The sequence below is a fragment of the Aspergillus foveolatus genome (genome assembly GCF_047715535.1).
Source record: "Aspergillus foveolatus strain CBS 279.81 unplaced genomic scaffold BDW70scaffold_28, whole genome shotgun sequence".
Lineage (NCBI taxonomy): Eukaryota > Fungi > Ascomycota > Eurotiomycetes > Eurotiales > Aspergillaceae > Aspergillus > Aspergillus foveolatus.
In genome coordinates, this window is record NW_027396092.1 from 165,621 (window position 1) to 178,446 (window position 12,826).

At 51.2% G+C, this 12,826-nt stretch overlaps 4 protein-coding genes across 4 annotated transcripts; 2 read left to right on the forward strand and 2 right to left on the reverse strand.

Annotated features, from left to right (window-relative positions):
- Positions 1 to 109: 109 nt before the first annotated feature.
- BDW70DRAFT_137425 (WD40-repeat-containing domain protein) lies at positions 110 to 2,737 on the forward strand. The gene is made up of 3 exons (XM_073737032.1): positions 110 to 864; positions 917 to 1,027; positions 1,077 to 2,737. Exons 1-3 carry the CDS (start codon positions 225 to 227, stop codon positions 2,477 to 2,479), a joined length of 2,154 nt encoding a protein of 717 aa, XP_073595421.1. The 5' UTR covers positions 110 to 224; the 3' UTR covers positions 2,480 to 2,737.
- On the reverse strand, positions 2,728 to 4,942 carry BDW70DRAFT_137426 (chaperonin-containing T-complex alpha subunit TCP1). Its single transcript, XM_073737033.1, has 6 exons — positions 4,866 to 4,942; positions 4,747 to 4,794; positions 4,599 to 4,684; positions 4,441 to 4,545; positions 3,349 to 4,383; positions 2,728 to 3,296 (listed from the first exon to the last, which is right to left on the reverse strand). The coding sequence occupies exons 1-6, from the start codon at positions 4,906 to 4,908 to the stop codon at positions 2,907 to 2,909; spliced, it is 1,707 nt and encodes a 568-aa protein (XP_073595422.1). The 5' UTR covers positions 4,909 to 4,942; the 3' UTR covers positions 2,728 to 2,906.
- Positions 4,943 to 5,070: 128 nt separating this feature from the next.
- BDW70DRAFT_59070 (proline--tRNA ligase) lies at positions 5,071 to 7,553 on the forward strand. The gene is made up of 4 exons (XM_073744351.1): positions 5,071 to 5,494; positions 5,552 to 5,721; positions 5,791 to 7,046; positions 7,113 to 7,553. The coding sequence occupies exons 1-4, from the start codon at positions 5,147 to 5,149 to the stop codon at positions 7,121 to 7,123; spliced, it is 1,785 nt and encodes a 594-aa protein (XP_073595423.1). The 5' UTR covers positions 5,071 to 5,146; the 3' UTR covers positions 7,124 to 7,553.
- A 236-nt stretch (positions 7,554 to 7,789) lies between these two features.
- BDW70DRAFT_168515 (uncharacterized protein) lies at positions 7,790 to 10,125 on the reverse strand (the record flags this gene model as incomplete). The annotated part of the gene is made up of 2 exons (XM_073742486.1): positions 8,224 to 10,125; positions 7,790 to 7,943 (listed from the first exon to the last, which is right to left on the reverse strand). The coding sequence occupies exons 1-2, from the start codon at positions 10,104 to 10,106 to the stop codon at positions 7,790 to 7,792; spliced, it is 2,037 nt and encodes a 678-aa protein (XP_073595424.1). The 5' UTR covers positions 10,107 to 10,125.
- Between the last annotated feature and the right edge of the window lie 2,701 nt (positions 10,126 to 12,826).

Below are 12,826 nucleotides of genomic sequence, written 5' to 3' on the forward strand. Positions count from 1 at the left end.
GTGGTAGTCTCACCGCCTTCCTATGCTGGAAGTTTCGCGTCAGGCACAAGCACGTCCACGTCCACGTCGCGAGCAAGAAACGAGTCTCGCGAATGTTGCTTGGTGGATTCTCAGCTCCACCATGCCTCGATTCTCCTCTTTTGCCTAAGCTCCCCTCCAAACGATTACCCTTATCCTTGCGGATGTATAATGTCGTTGTATGATTGTTTTGTTCATGGGACACAATGACTCGTAGTCATGATCTCCCCGAGGTATCACGATCTGAGCCAACCTTCCTTTCACCATCTCAGGAAATCCCTTCGTCTCCGCCTTCGATAGCCTCCGATGCTGGCTTACGTCGCAAGCCGAAGAAGCCTCCTCCAGTCACTCCTCGGTCCTTCAGACGGTTTTTCACCCCTCGTTCGTTGCAGGATAGCAGTCTTGGAAATGCTGTCAGGACCAGTCGCCAGGCCCTTATGGCCCTCAGTTCTCCGGCAGTCAACCGGCTGGGACCTGCATTTACGAGGACATTGAAGGCTGCGATGAGCATACCAGAGGCTACAGATCATTTGCAAACACCAAGCAAGAAACGGAAGTTGTCAGTCTCGTCCGTTGTGTCTCCCCTTCAATCATCACCAACACGCAGAATCCGTGTTCGGGGACTGTTAGACGATGACGAGCAGGTCGAGGTCCCTGTAAAAGACATTCATGTCGGTGCTGGAATCCGGGTGAACGAAGCCAAGCCCGCACCACCAATTAAACCCTCCCCCAAGGTCTCCCCAGTGCGTCGATCCAAGGCTCTGCAGACGTCTGGGGCGCTGTTTATGCGCAGCGTCATGGGAACCCGAGCAAGTCGAGTGACCATGCGAGCAAATTCCGGCGCTGGTTTGTGGAAATCCGCTCTGACTACATATGCTGTTTTCTCACTTTGCTCTAGGCTGGCAAGACCTAACATCGACCTTCTACTCCCGAGCTGATGATGCTCATACTTGCACAAGCTCGTCAGGCGATCGCCTTGCACTCCCGTTTTGCACTGCAGCATGCAATAGTACGTCACGGTCCTATGTTAGATTGAAGCTCACTAACCACTAGTGTAGCCAATACACTCGTTGCCATAGGCGATGAGGAGGGTGGCATTCGATTGCTAGATTCAGCGAAAAATGATAAAATTGGGTTCTCGAAATCATACCTAACGTTTCGCCCACATGCCAACGCGATTATGGACTTGGATTTTTCGTCCGATGATATGCTGCTAGCAACGGCATCGGGTGACCAAACAGCTATTGTGATTGACATGGCTACTCAAAAGCCTGTGTATTGCCTGTCAAACCACGTGTCGTCCCTGAAGCAGGTGAAGTTCCAGCCAGCGGCCAACGATAAGGTCCTCGCCACGTGCAGCCGCGATGGAAATGTGAATATTTGGGACTTGCGCTGTAAGGGTTTCGAGAGACCTTCTCTACAAGTGCAATGCTCTCTCGAATCTGAATCGGAATTTGAACCTGCCATATCCTCAAAGATGACCTACCCACAGGTCTTAAACACGGTCCACGGTGCTCATGCTTGGATGCCTCAGATAATGACTCCAGACAAAACTGAGCCTCAGGTGGCCCGTTCCGATATCACAGTAACGTCACTTGCATTTCTTCCGCCTGGCCGCGAGAATCTTTTTGTGACTGCGTCTGAAGCCAATGCTTGCGTGCGGTTGTGGGATCTGCGCACAGCACACAGCAATCGTCGTGGCCGCCCTGCTCTTCCTCTTTCGACGACTCGAGAGCCAGATAGTCATATCAAATACCGCCGGTTCGGGGTCACCTCCATGGCGTTAGGCGGCGATGGCTCACGATTATATTCGCTTTGCCGGGACGGGACGGTGTACGCCTATTCCACTTCCCATCTAGTCCTTGGCCACGCTCCGGAACTTTCGTTGCACAATGACCGTCCACGGCGTTCGGGCGGGTCTGATAAAGATGGCCTCGGACCTCTGTATGGCTTCCGTCACCCGCGTCTACGGGTTTCCTCATTCTATGTCAAGATCGGTGTCCGCAAGGCCGCTGGGGACAAACCAGAGATGTTGGCTGTTGGCAGCGGCGAGCCTTGTGCTGTCATATTTCCTACGGACGAGAGGTTCCTAGACCCTTCCACCCAACGGCAGGCCGTTCAACCAGATCAATCCCCATCAATCCCGTCAACACCTTTGTTTTCCACTCGCTCTGGTCTGCGCCGTACCAATTCAAACATTGGTTTATCACAACGCCTGGAGGACACGATCCCAATTTACCATTCTGGCACACCTTTGATCGAAGGCCACAAGAAAGAAGTCTCTGGCGTGACGTGGACAGTTGATGGCGAGCTCGTCACTGTCAGCGACGACTACAGCGCCAGATGCTGGCGTGAGGGTCCTGATGCAAGAGACCTACGCGCAGGCGGAGAAACAGAGGGCCGCAGGTGGCGATGCGGCTGGGCTGATACGAAAGACTCTTATGAAGACGAAGATGAATGATTCTCGCGAACGCTTTATCTATCTCATCATCTTGCACTTTTTCACCTGTTTGCTTTTTCCACATGCGTGATCCCGGGTCTGTCTGGTTCCAATTGCGAGCATTTGGCGGCGTTGATAGCATGAACTCTTTCTTTCCCATTTAGCGAGTGTTTGTTTATTGTTTAGAGGCTTGCAATACCCATTTCTAGCAGTGGCTTTGCATAGAACAGGGCGTCTACATATGGACAAAAAGAAATTTACTGTTCTAATTCACAGAAACATTGTCCCCATGTAGCTTGCCTTGCACATAAGCTGGATCACCAGCATATGATTCTACAGGCCTTGAACGTCGAGATAGTTGTATGCTGGTACTATATCCTATTATACTTTTATCTAAATCCGTACATGCAGAGATAGGAAGATCTCACGTCCAAGAGAAAGCATTACTTTAGTGGTCGTGACCATGTCCATCATCTTCCTTGCGCTCCGGGTCCAGCTTGATCATAGTGTCAATGCGCATGATGGCAATGCAAGCCTCAACCGCACTCTTAAGCTGCTTCAGCTTACCCATGCTAGGCTCCAAGACACCAGCCTTGAGGCAGTCGTGGACACGACCCTTTGTCAGGTCAAGACCATAGTTTCGGTATTCCTTCTTCTTGGCGACGGCCTTCTCTTTCTCATTAGCTTCGCCTTCCTGGACGCGCTGAGACAAGGCGTGTCTCTTGCGGAGTTGTGCGACAAGCTCGGAAGAGTCTTTCGCTGCGTTGACGGCTAGAGTCTTAGGAACAATAAGGAGGGATTGAGCAAATTCGCCAATAGCCAGTTGCTCGCGGGAGCCCTATGGGATTTTGTCAGAACGAATGAGAACAGGCGGAGGCCATATTACGTACCACTGTGACGGCGAACTCTTCAAGGTACATGTGGAGAGCTGTCTCGACGGCACCGCCTCCGGGGACAATGCTACCGCTTTCCAATGTTCGCTTAACGGCGCAGAGGGAGTCGTGGACTGAACGCTCCATTTCATCTAAGCTGAAATCATTGGGGCCTCGCAGGATGATGGACGCTGAAGTGTGAACCTTGGTACCCTTGACGAGGATGCATTCGTCGTCGGATATCCGCTCCTGAACAACCTCATCTGCGTGACCCAGGTACGAGGCCTCAAATTTCTCATCGCCGTTCAGATCGGAGAGCGTGCTCACCAGCGTGGCTCCAGTGGCCTTCGCGATACGTCTTAAGTCTTCCTTCTTGCATCTCCGGACGGCCATGGCACCCTTCTCAACAAAGAGCTTGAGAACCATGTCATCAATGCCCTTGGTAGTGAGGATAACGTTGGCTCCAGACTTGAGAATCTTCTCCACACGTTCAATAACAATGCCGGATTCCCTTTCACGGATCTTCTCCAGCTGGTCAGGATCGTCAACTGTGATTTGAACGCCGAGCTTCATTCTCTCCTTCTGCAGGTTCATGTCAAGGCAGGCAATCTTGGCGTCTGTTATCCTGGTCTTCATGGCTTGGGAGGCAACGGTGCAGTTGAGAGCATAGCCGTTGACAAGAACTGACTCTGTTCCACTCTTTCCATGGGCCTTAAGCAGATTGACTGCCTTGACGGGGTATTTGACTTCATTCTTTTGGTTTGTGGTCTTGACCAGCAGCATTGCATCGACGCACAAGTTCGCAAAGAAGTCGGCATCAGCACCGATGATTTTGCTGGACATGGACGTTTTGGCAATGTTAACCAAACTGTCCTTGCCCAAGTGGTCAACCTTTGTGGCGATGTTCTCATTCATATATTTCACGGCCTCCCGAAGCGCTAGTCTGTATCCGTTGATGATAGTTGTGGGGTGAATGCGATTCTTCATCAATTCGTTTCCTCGTCGGAGAAGTTCTGCGGCAATGAGGACGACGGAAGTGGTACCGTCACCGACCTGGAAGAATCAGCACAAGTGCTTTGATACATTAATTATGTACGGAGGGGCACGCACCTCCCTATCCTGTTGTTGGGCTAGATCCACAAGAATCTTGCCAGCAGGATGCTCGATATCCAACAGGCTCAAAATAGTGGCACCATCGTTTGTGACCGTGACATCCTAGCACTCGTTAAAGGTATAGCCATAGATTGCGGGGTCCGTAACAAGCATACACCGATCTCGTCGACCATCATCTTGTCCAGGCCTGAGGGGCCAAAAGAGCTCTTGACTACATTTGCAATCGCTTGGGTCGCAAGGACTATGATTCGTCAGGGGCGGACCAACATAAGATGATACGACGCAGATTTCGACTCGACATACCGCACTGGTCTCGAACATCGGCACCAGTGATTTTCTGGCCTCCTAGGACTGTGTGCTTTGGTTAGTCTGATCGTCGAAGAGGGCAGAAAAATTCTGCCACGCAGGTGGATGAGACTCACAGAGAGTGTCCGCGTTACGCGGCGCCTCGAAAATGCCTGCCATGTTTATACGTATGCTGTGTGAGCGAATGTCCAAGCTCCGACAGCTGCTTTTCTGGGGGGTTGAATGGGCTGCGCTAAGCAAAAGATTCTGCCAGGCGGGCGGTGACAATATTTCGATATCCCACTTGATTTCCCCCTCAATGAGTCAACTCCTCCACGAGACCCCGGACTGCCTTTTCTTTCTTTAGAATTCACGTTTCCAGGTCGATATTCGAGGTTTCGATACGGTCCCAACCAAAATGGCCAGCCAAGCTCCTGCCGACAACGCGAGTGCCCCCCAGGAACTGCCTGACCGCACTCAGATCCCCGCTGGGGAGGCTCCTCAGGCCGAAGTCTCGAAGAACGCCGCAAAGAAGGCCGCCAAACAAGCTGAGATGGCCGCTAAAAAGGCTGAGAAGGCCGCAAAGGCTGGAAAGTCTGAGAAGGGTCAAAAGCCCGCTGGCAAGGGACCAAAGGCAAACCCCGATAAGGCTTTGATTGGTATCGATGTGGGCAAGGACGTGGACTTCCCAGGCTGGTATCAGCAAGTCCTCACCAAGGGTGATATGCTCGACTACTACGATGTCTCTGGCTGTTACATTTTGAAGGTGAGAATTGGTAAAACTAAGTCTGTCAAAGAGAAGTTTACTAATACCAACGGCTAGCCTGCCTCGTACTCTATCTGGGAGGAGATCCAACAATGGTTCAACCAGCGCATCAAGAAAATCGGCGTCAAGAACTGTTCTTTCCCTCTATTTGTTTCCGAGGATGTTCTGCAAAGAGAGAAGGATCATATCGAGGGCTTCGCTGCTGAAGTCGCTTGGGTGACGCATGCGTATGGCATAGCCCTATCTTAGCCTGCTCCGAGACGATATATGCTGATGTTTTATCCTCTGTTTTGCAGTGGCTCCACCCCGCTTGAAAAGAAGATTGCCATCCGTCCCACCTCCGAAACTGTCATGTATCCCTACTATGCTAAATGGATCCGGAGTCACCGAGACCTCCCCCTCAAGCTCAACCAGTGGAACTCCGTCGTCCGATGGGAGTTCAAGCACCCCCAGCCATTCCTCAGAACGCGAGAGTTCTTGTGGCAGGAAGGACACACGGCGCATCTGACTAAAGAGGCTGCTCACGAGGAAGTTATGTACATCCTTGACCTCTATGCGCAAATTTACGAGGAACTCCTGGCTGTTCCTGTTGTGAAGGGTCAGAAGACGGAGAAAGAAAAGTTTGCTGGTGGTCTCTACACCACGACTGTGGAAGGATATATCCCTGCTACAGGTCGTGGTATCCAGGGCGGTACATCTCACGGTCTCGGTCAGAACTTCAGCAAAATGTTCAATATCACTGTGGAAGACCCATCAGCGAAGGGCGACGAAAAGAAGCCGCCTCTCCACGTTTGGCAAAACTCGTGGGGTCTGTCTACCCGCACTCTAGGTGTTATGGTCATGATCCACAGTGATGACAATGGATTGGTCCTTCCTCCCCGCGTTGCTGAAAACCAGGTCGTCGTCGTCCCTGTCGGAATCACTGCTAAGCTCACAGAAGAAGACCGTGCTAAGCTCTATGCTGAGGTCGACAAAATTACCGAGACTCTCACCGCCGCTGGTGTCCGCGCTATCAGCGACAAGCGTGAGGGATACTCTCCTGGTTGGAAGTTCAACGAGTGGGAGCTCCGTGGCGTTCCTCTGCGAATCGAGTTCGGCCCTGGCGAGTCCGCAGGCAATTTTGTCTCCACTGCCCGTCGTGATATCCCCGGCAAGGATGGCAAGGGCACAATCCCCATCCCTGAACTCTCCACAGCCGTTCCCGCTCTTCTTGATACAATCCACAAGGATATGTTCAAGCGCGCCGATGACCAGTATCGCACACACCGCAAGCTCATCACCAACTGGGACGACTTCACCCCCGCCCTTAACGACAAGAATATCTGCATCATTCCCCACTGTCTCACTGAGGAATGTGAGGACCAAATCAAGGAAATGAGCGCCCGCAAGGCTGAGGAGGATTCCGGCGTGGCTCAGGACTCTCGTGCACCTAGCATGGGGGCCAAGTCCCTCTGCATTCCCTTCGACCAGCCCGAGGGCATTGTACCCGGCGAGACGAAGTGCACTAACCCCAAGTGCACCCGATTTGCTGAGAAGTGGTGCATGTTTGGCCGTAAGTTCAGCACCATTATCAATCGATAATTAGAGACACAAGTACTGACCAACTCCCCTTTAACAGGTTCCTACTAAGCAAAAGCGCCTTGCCCTGAAGCCTGGCAAATCAATATCACCCCCGCCAAGTCGGCGGTTCGGTTTCTACGAATGACTCTCACGACTCTAACGTCACGTCACCCTTATCGCCGATTTTTTCAAGCATAGCATTGCTTTGCTTCTAGTCCGGTAATATTGACCCTCTTCTGTTTTATATTTCAAGTCCTTTCAAAGGTCTAGAAATATCTTTTGTCTAGCAGGCCATTCATAGTCAAATTGAGGCTGTGGTAGGCGCCTGGGGTTTGCAAGAGGCATTTTCTGTGACTGTCATTTTTGGTCGTCTGATAATTAAGCAATTAGCATCATATCGCGTCGTATCGTATACATCTCTGACTTGCTGAACTTACACAAATACCCTTAGTGTCCTGGCTTCTACTATTCCAGGTTAAATCTGATCATCGCAGATCAATTCTCGAAGCAGTAAATATATATATCTTGCCAATATTGGTTTAGAAATGAGATGTACTCTGCCCCTATTTTTGTGCGCAAGCGGAATATATTACCTTGGGTATAAAGCATGTAGAAAGGAAAACCAGTAGCCGCTCATTCTGCGCGGCAATGTACGAAGCTAGCAGACCGTAGTTAATGCAAAAATCCCACATAATACCGTCCTAAGTCAACGAAAACAAAATAACAACCCAAACTTTATGCGGAGATGGACAGGGGAAAAATGACGCCCAATAACTTTCCGGGATAAACGGCAGGAAAGAGATACTCAGATGGAGGGATATCAGAGAAAGAAGATGAATGCTTGATGTTAATATCGAAGATGTCGATTGAAAGACATGGTCGCTTTTGACTAGATAGAGAGTGCAGGCGGGTAGCAATTAGTAGGGCGACACTAGCTACTAGGCTAAGTTGGTATCACATATATATAGTAAATGATATTGAGCAGCGCTTGAAAAAGAGTAGGTGTGATGCAATATAATGCAAGGTGTGACAAGGCCTTAAGCGTTGCAGGTCGTAGGTGTAGCTGTCATATGCGCAATCAAAGGACCGTTCAATAAGAGGCCACCGACTGCCCACTCGTTGTACGATTCTTTCCGAACGGACTGCGCGAACTTGCACCGCGGCTTGACCGTCTTGGCCAGTTCACTAATCGGTAAGCTTTCCGTGGCGTCGTGCTCTCCGCGGTGTCGGTCACGTCGTTCTCAACGCCGTGGACCTTTACCTGCGGAATGCCGCTGACGCTGGGAAGATGGATGATATCCGAATCGCTGTCGCAGTCGTGAAAGCCCGTTGGGCTATCGCTGGTGGGCGAAGTTTGGGCGCGCATACAGAGAACCGAGGGCTTTGTATTGAAACTGGAGTGGTTTGCGCCGCTTGCACTCACAGTGCTAATTCTCTTCCAGTTGGGTTCGGTCGAATTCTTGGAATGGAGAAGAAGGTCCATGTAGGTGACCGGCTCCTCAGGAGGATTAGGGGGGATTAATGTGTCAAAGAAGCCAGGTGAAGGGGGTGGAGCATCAGTATGTCGCCGGCGGCTGGGGACATTGAGATCTCGACGGGAAGCATTGGACGGGTCGCTCGTGGAGATACTCTTCCGTGCTTCTGAGTTGCGGCGTGGTTTTATGAACGAGCCCTTGCGGCGTCGCCGTTGGCCCTCCTTGAGAGCAATTGGCTTCGGCGGAGTGGCGCTCTCGAACGAGTCTTGAGAGGGTGAAGGAGTAAATGGGGCCCCTTGCTCGGGGACGGGAACCCGTTGAAAGGCTTCGTGGGAGTTGATTTCGCGAATGATGGCATCTTGAAGAGTTTCGAATGTTGGGTGCGGTGTCAAGGCCTGAGTGGAGGTGTACGCTTTGCGGAACATATCCATGATCTCAGCTACTTTCTGATTCGAGCTAGGTAATGGGGACGGCGTTGGCGTTGCAACTGGTAGAGGGCTTTTCATGATCTCTGCAATGCTAGGGTTCTTCGTTGCATCATGGTTGTTAGGGGTTGGGGGTTGGATGGCCTTGTGTGCTATCTTTTTTGGCCTTCCCCGAGCGGCCAACTCGGTGTTGATGGAGAGACCCAGGATGTTCTTCTTGGATCCTGATCGTGGAACCATTGGGGGCCTCCCGTCGCCTGGTAACCGCGGACTTGTAGATGATTCTTGCTGGCCCCGGTTGACATGTGTGGTGGGCAAAGTTGGGCTATCCGGTAGCGGTCTGTTGGTCCAAGAGTCCCCTTGCTTGTGAGCGGGAGGCACACCTAAGTTTTGTGAGATATCATCTTCTGATGTAGGGGACTGTTCAGATAGTGTTGGGGCCGATCTCTGAGTTCGTAGACCTTCACCGGATGTATCCGAATTATTAGAGTGGGCAGCCACATGGTCTCGAACGGATTTAGGTACGGAATATAGAGCTTCCTGTGAGATTGAGTTGACAAGTTGACTTTCTCTGGATCTCGAACGGGCCCGACCTCTAGCACCGTCTCTCTGTCCTCGGTCATCCGTCTGATACGACTGGCTTTTTGTGAGCCGCCTAGCAGCGGGGAACAGTGTATTCTGAGCCATATTCCGATCCGCCACATCTTCCTGATAAAGAGCCGAGATAATGCGGGTATAAGATCTCCGCTTCAACCCGTCCCGTTGTCGAAGAAACGGCACCATATTACGTTCGGCTACATCCTCATTGAAGGGCGTGATGGGAGACAGTGTGCTAGCAGACTGCATTCGATACCGATGGGACGAAAAGAGAGCATCGAGAAGGTCGACATGGCGTGGGTTCCTATTCGCGAGCCGGCTTGATGCTCGAGAGGGTGGAACTTGCGAGGCCGGAGACAAGGGCCGTTCTTTCAGCTGATCATGCAGCACCTCGAACTGCCTCTCAATGTTCTGGAAATGCTCATTCTCACTCAATGCCGAATTCATCGAACTGGGAGGCCGGCCTCGGAAGCTCTGCGTTTGGGACTCTCGGTCCCCCGGCACTGGGGTCGATGGGGTTTTCTCCGCATGAAAGAGACGTCTCAGCACCACCATCTTGGTCAATGCGTAGCTGTTCTCTCAGAGAAAAGAATATTGGGCAATCCAGCTCAAGCCCACGGAACGAGTGTCAAAGGAATAATCGAAACAGAAACAGCGAGTGTAACAGGGTTGGAAAGTTCGTATTGAGTGTAATCAGCGCATCATAATAAGAGCGAGCGAGTAAAAGAATGGCGAGGCCAAGTCATAGTATGTCATACCTCAGTGAGGCCGTTGAAGGCATAGCAAGAGCAACCGCAAAAGCAACGCGAAGAAGCGAAGAGAAACCTGCGAGAACCCATGCAGGAGAGGAGCAGAGGAAAAGAAAAACGGAAGAGGAAAGTCAACAAAGACCCAGTAGGAAGGAGCGCCAGGAACGAGGCTATGGGGTTTGCAGATCACACGAAATCATATTCGATCAGGGGAGACTAGAGAGACGAACTAACAGTGATGGGCCAGCTCCACGATGGGCCGTCCGTTATTATTATTCTTATTATTCTTACTATTATTATTTAGTATTACTATCAATATTTCAATTACCGAATTAGCACACAAACATGTGAGCCTACGAAACGCAGGCCTTTTGACGAGGGATCGAAGCACTAATGGATATTCTCTGGATTTGGCTGCAATATTGAATGTTTGACCTGAACTGTATACAATCGTGAAGCGGGGATGAAGCAAGGAATGACTGGCAACATGCGATAAACGTCAGCGTCGGTCAAGCTGCAGCAGTCCCTTGGCGGCGTTAATTCGGGCGGTGACAGTGTGACAAGAAGTCAGTCCTCTGAGTCGTCCAGGAACGGCGCAGGTATTTGGATCTGCGCTTGACTTCCTAGTTCGTCCGCCCCTGCTGGTCTGGGCTCAGGAACTGCCGAGACGAACTGCAGGCTGTGCAGCAGCGTTGTGCCCAACTGCCACTACTACCGCCTACTACCGCCCTACTACTGCCCAGTCACTGAGAGATTGCGGAATTGAGACACGAAAGCCGAAGGACTGTCGAAAAAAGCAATAAACAGACCAGGTGAAAAGCCCGGTATGTTCATTATTTAATTGCACGGAGGACATGCCGGATGGGTCGATCGTCGCTTACAACGGCGCTCTCTGTCGGCCCTCCAGCTGTCTCGCACGGCTTCCCCTTACTTGCGTTCCCAACCGTATACGCCATCCTCTGTTGCACTTCATAACCTCACGGCCGAGCTCAAAATTTAGGCACAGACTCAACTTTCGAATAGAGCCAAGCCTTGAAGAAACTCAGAGTTTTCCCCGCCAACCCGCTGCCCCATTTTCAGACCGCGCTAGACTTTAGACTCGATCAACTGTCACAAAGCTGAAACACCGAGTCGGATCTTGAGCCACATCGTATCGCTTTAGCTTACGCTTCGCATTCGCGTCCAATGGCCGATCGCTGAGATCTATCAGATGCAGGTTCTCTGCTCGGAACTGCTCGAGGGAACTCCTCACTTGCCCCTCGCGTTTTCCCCAAACAATCGCTCGAGCTGGGATCATGATTAGATGCTTGGATGAAATGCCACATACCACCGGTCAACACTGCTATTTATGCCGAATCAACCCACGAGGGCAGAGCCACGTGGTTTTCTTCCTGATATTTTTGTATGGATATGCAGCGGCGGAATCGGCATCGGAATTGGCACCTAGTCTTGGATTGAAAGCATGCTCTTTGTTTTGCAACGTCCAGAACCTTGAACAGCAAGCTGACTGATTGTCGAAGACGCATTTTAAAAAAAGTGTTATTTGGCGGAGACGTCACATTTTGAATGTGCGGATCTGGAATTATCTCGCGGTGCTAGCTGCTGCCTTCGCCAAGCACCAACCTCGAAATGGTTCTTTATCGTCTAACCTCGACCTATGTTTATGCTGCCCGTCATTAGGTTCCTGAACTGAAGGTGATAGAGTAAGCTCAGAAGCTGGAAGCCAATTTCATGCTACCGACTTTAAATAGATCTTAGTATAGATCCGCTAATCTTTTCTATAAGAGGAATCTACTAAATGCTCCCGCTAGCGACTTCCCTGGGCCGGGCCTGCCCCTGAGACTAACAATCAATAGTCGCTCGGAGGATAAGCCGTTGACCTGTCGAGTGACTTTGACAGCTGCGCCAACAGCTCTGACACCTTGATGATGGATTTGGTAAACGGGCTCTTCCTGTCAAGCAAGCATAGCCTTATGCTACCTATGGACGGCTATCTCCCGATGGTGTCGGGAACCGGGCATATCTACTCCGTAGGCTTTCTTGCATTCAAGTGGACCTAAGACTAGGCGTCTCAGCGTCGAGGATACTAAAATACCAATCTGGAAGCTCTTGATTCGGGCCTCAGCCCTCAGGTCCCCAGTCGCCGACCATGACTTTCCTGACTGTTAATCGGCAAACCGTGAACTTTTCATCGCTCAAGGAGAAAAAGCCTGACCAATCCAGCTCAGGAGCCCGATTATGACCGATCACCAAAAGGGTCACCAACGCGACCCTAGAATACTCTGTTGTCGTTGGCTGAGCGGACTTAGGCCGGGTTTGTGACCGATTAGCTGGGTGTGACATCCGCACTATCACAGACACATCCTGGCGTGGTTGCAGACCGAGGCTCGGAACTCAGAAGAGAAATCATGATTTTTGGGGTTCTGAGGATCCCGGTATGAGTTTCGAGCTGGATGTTGGAGGTATGGCCATGGGGTCGGGTTCTAGAGACTAAAGATCAGGGATGTTTGCGCGCTATACTGGTAA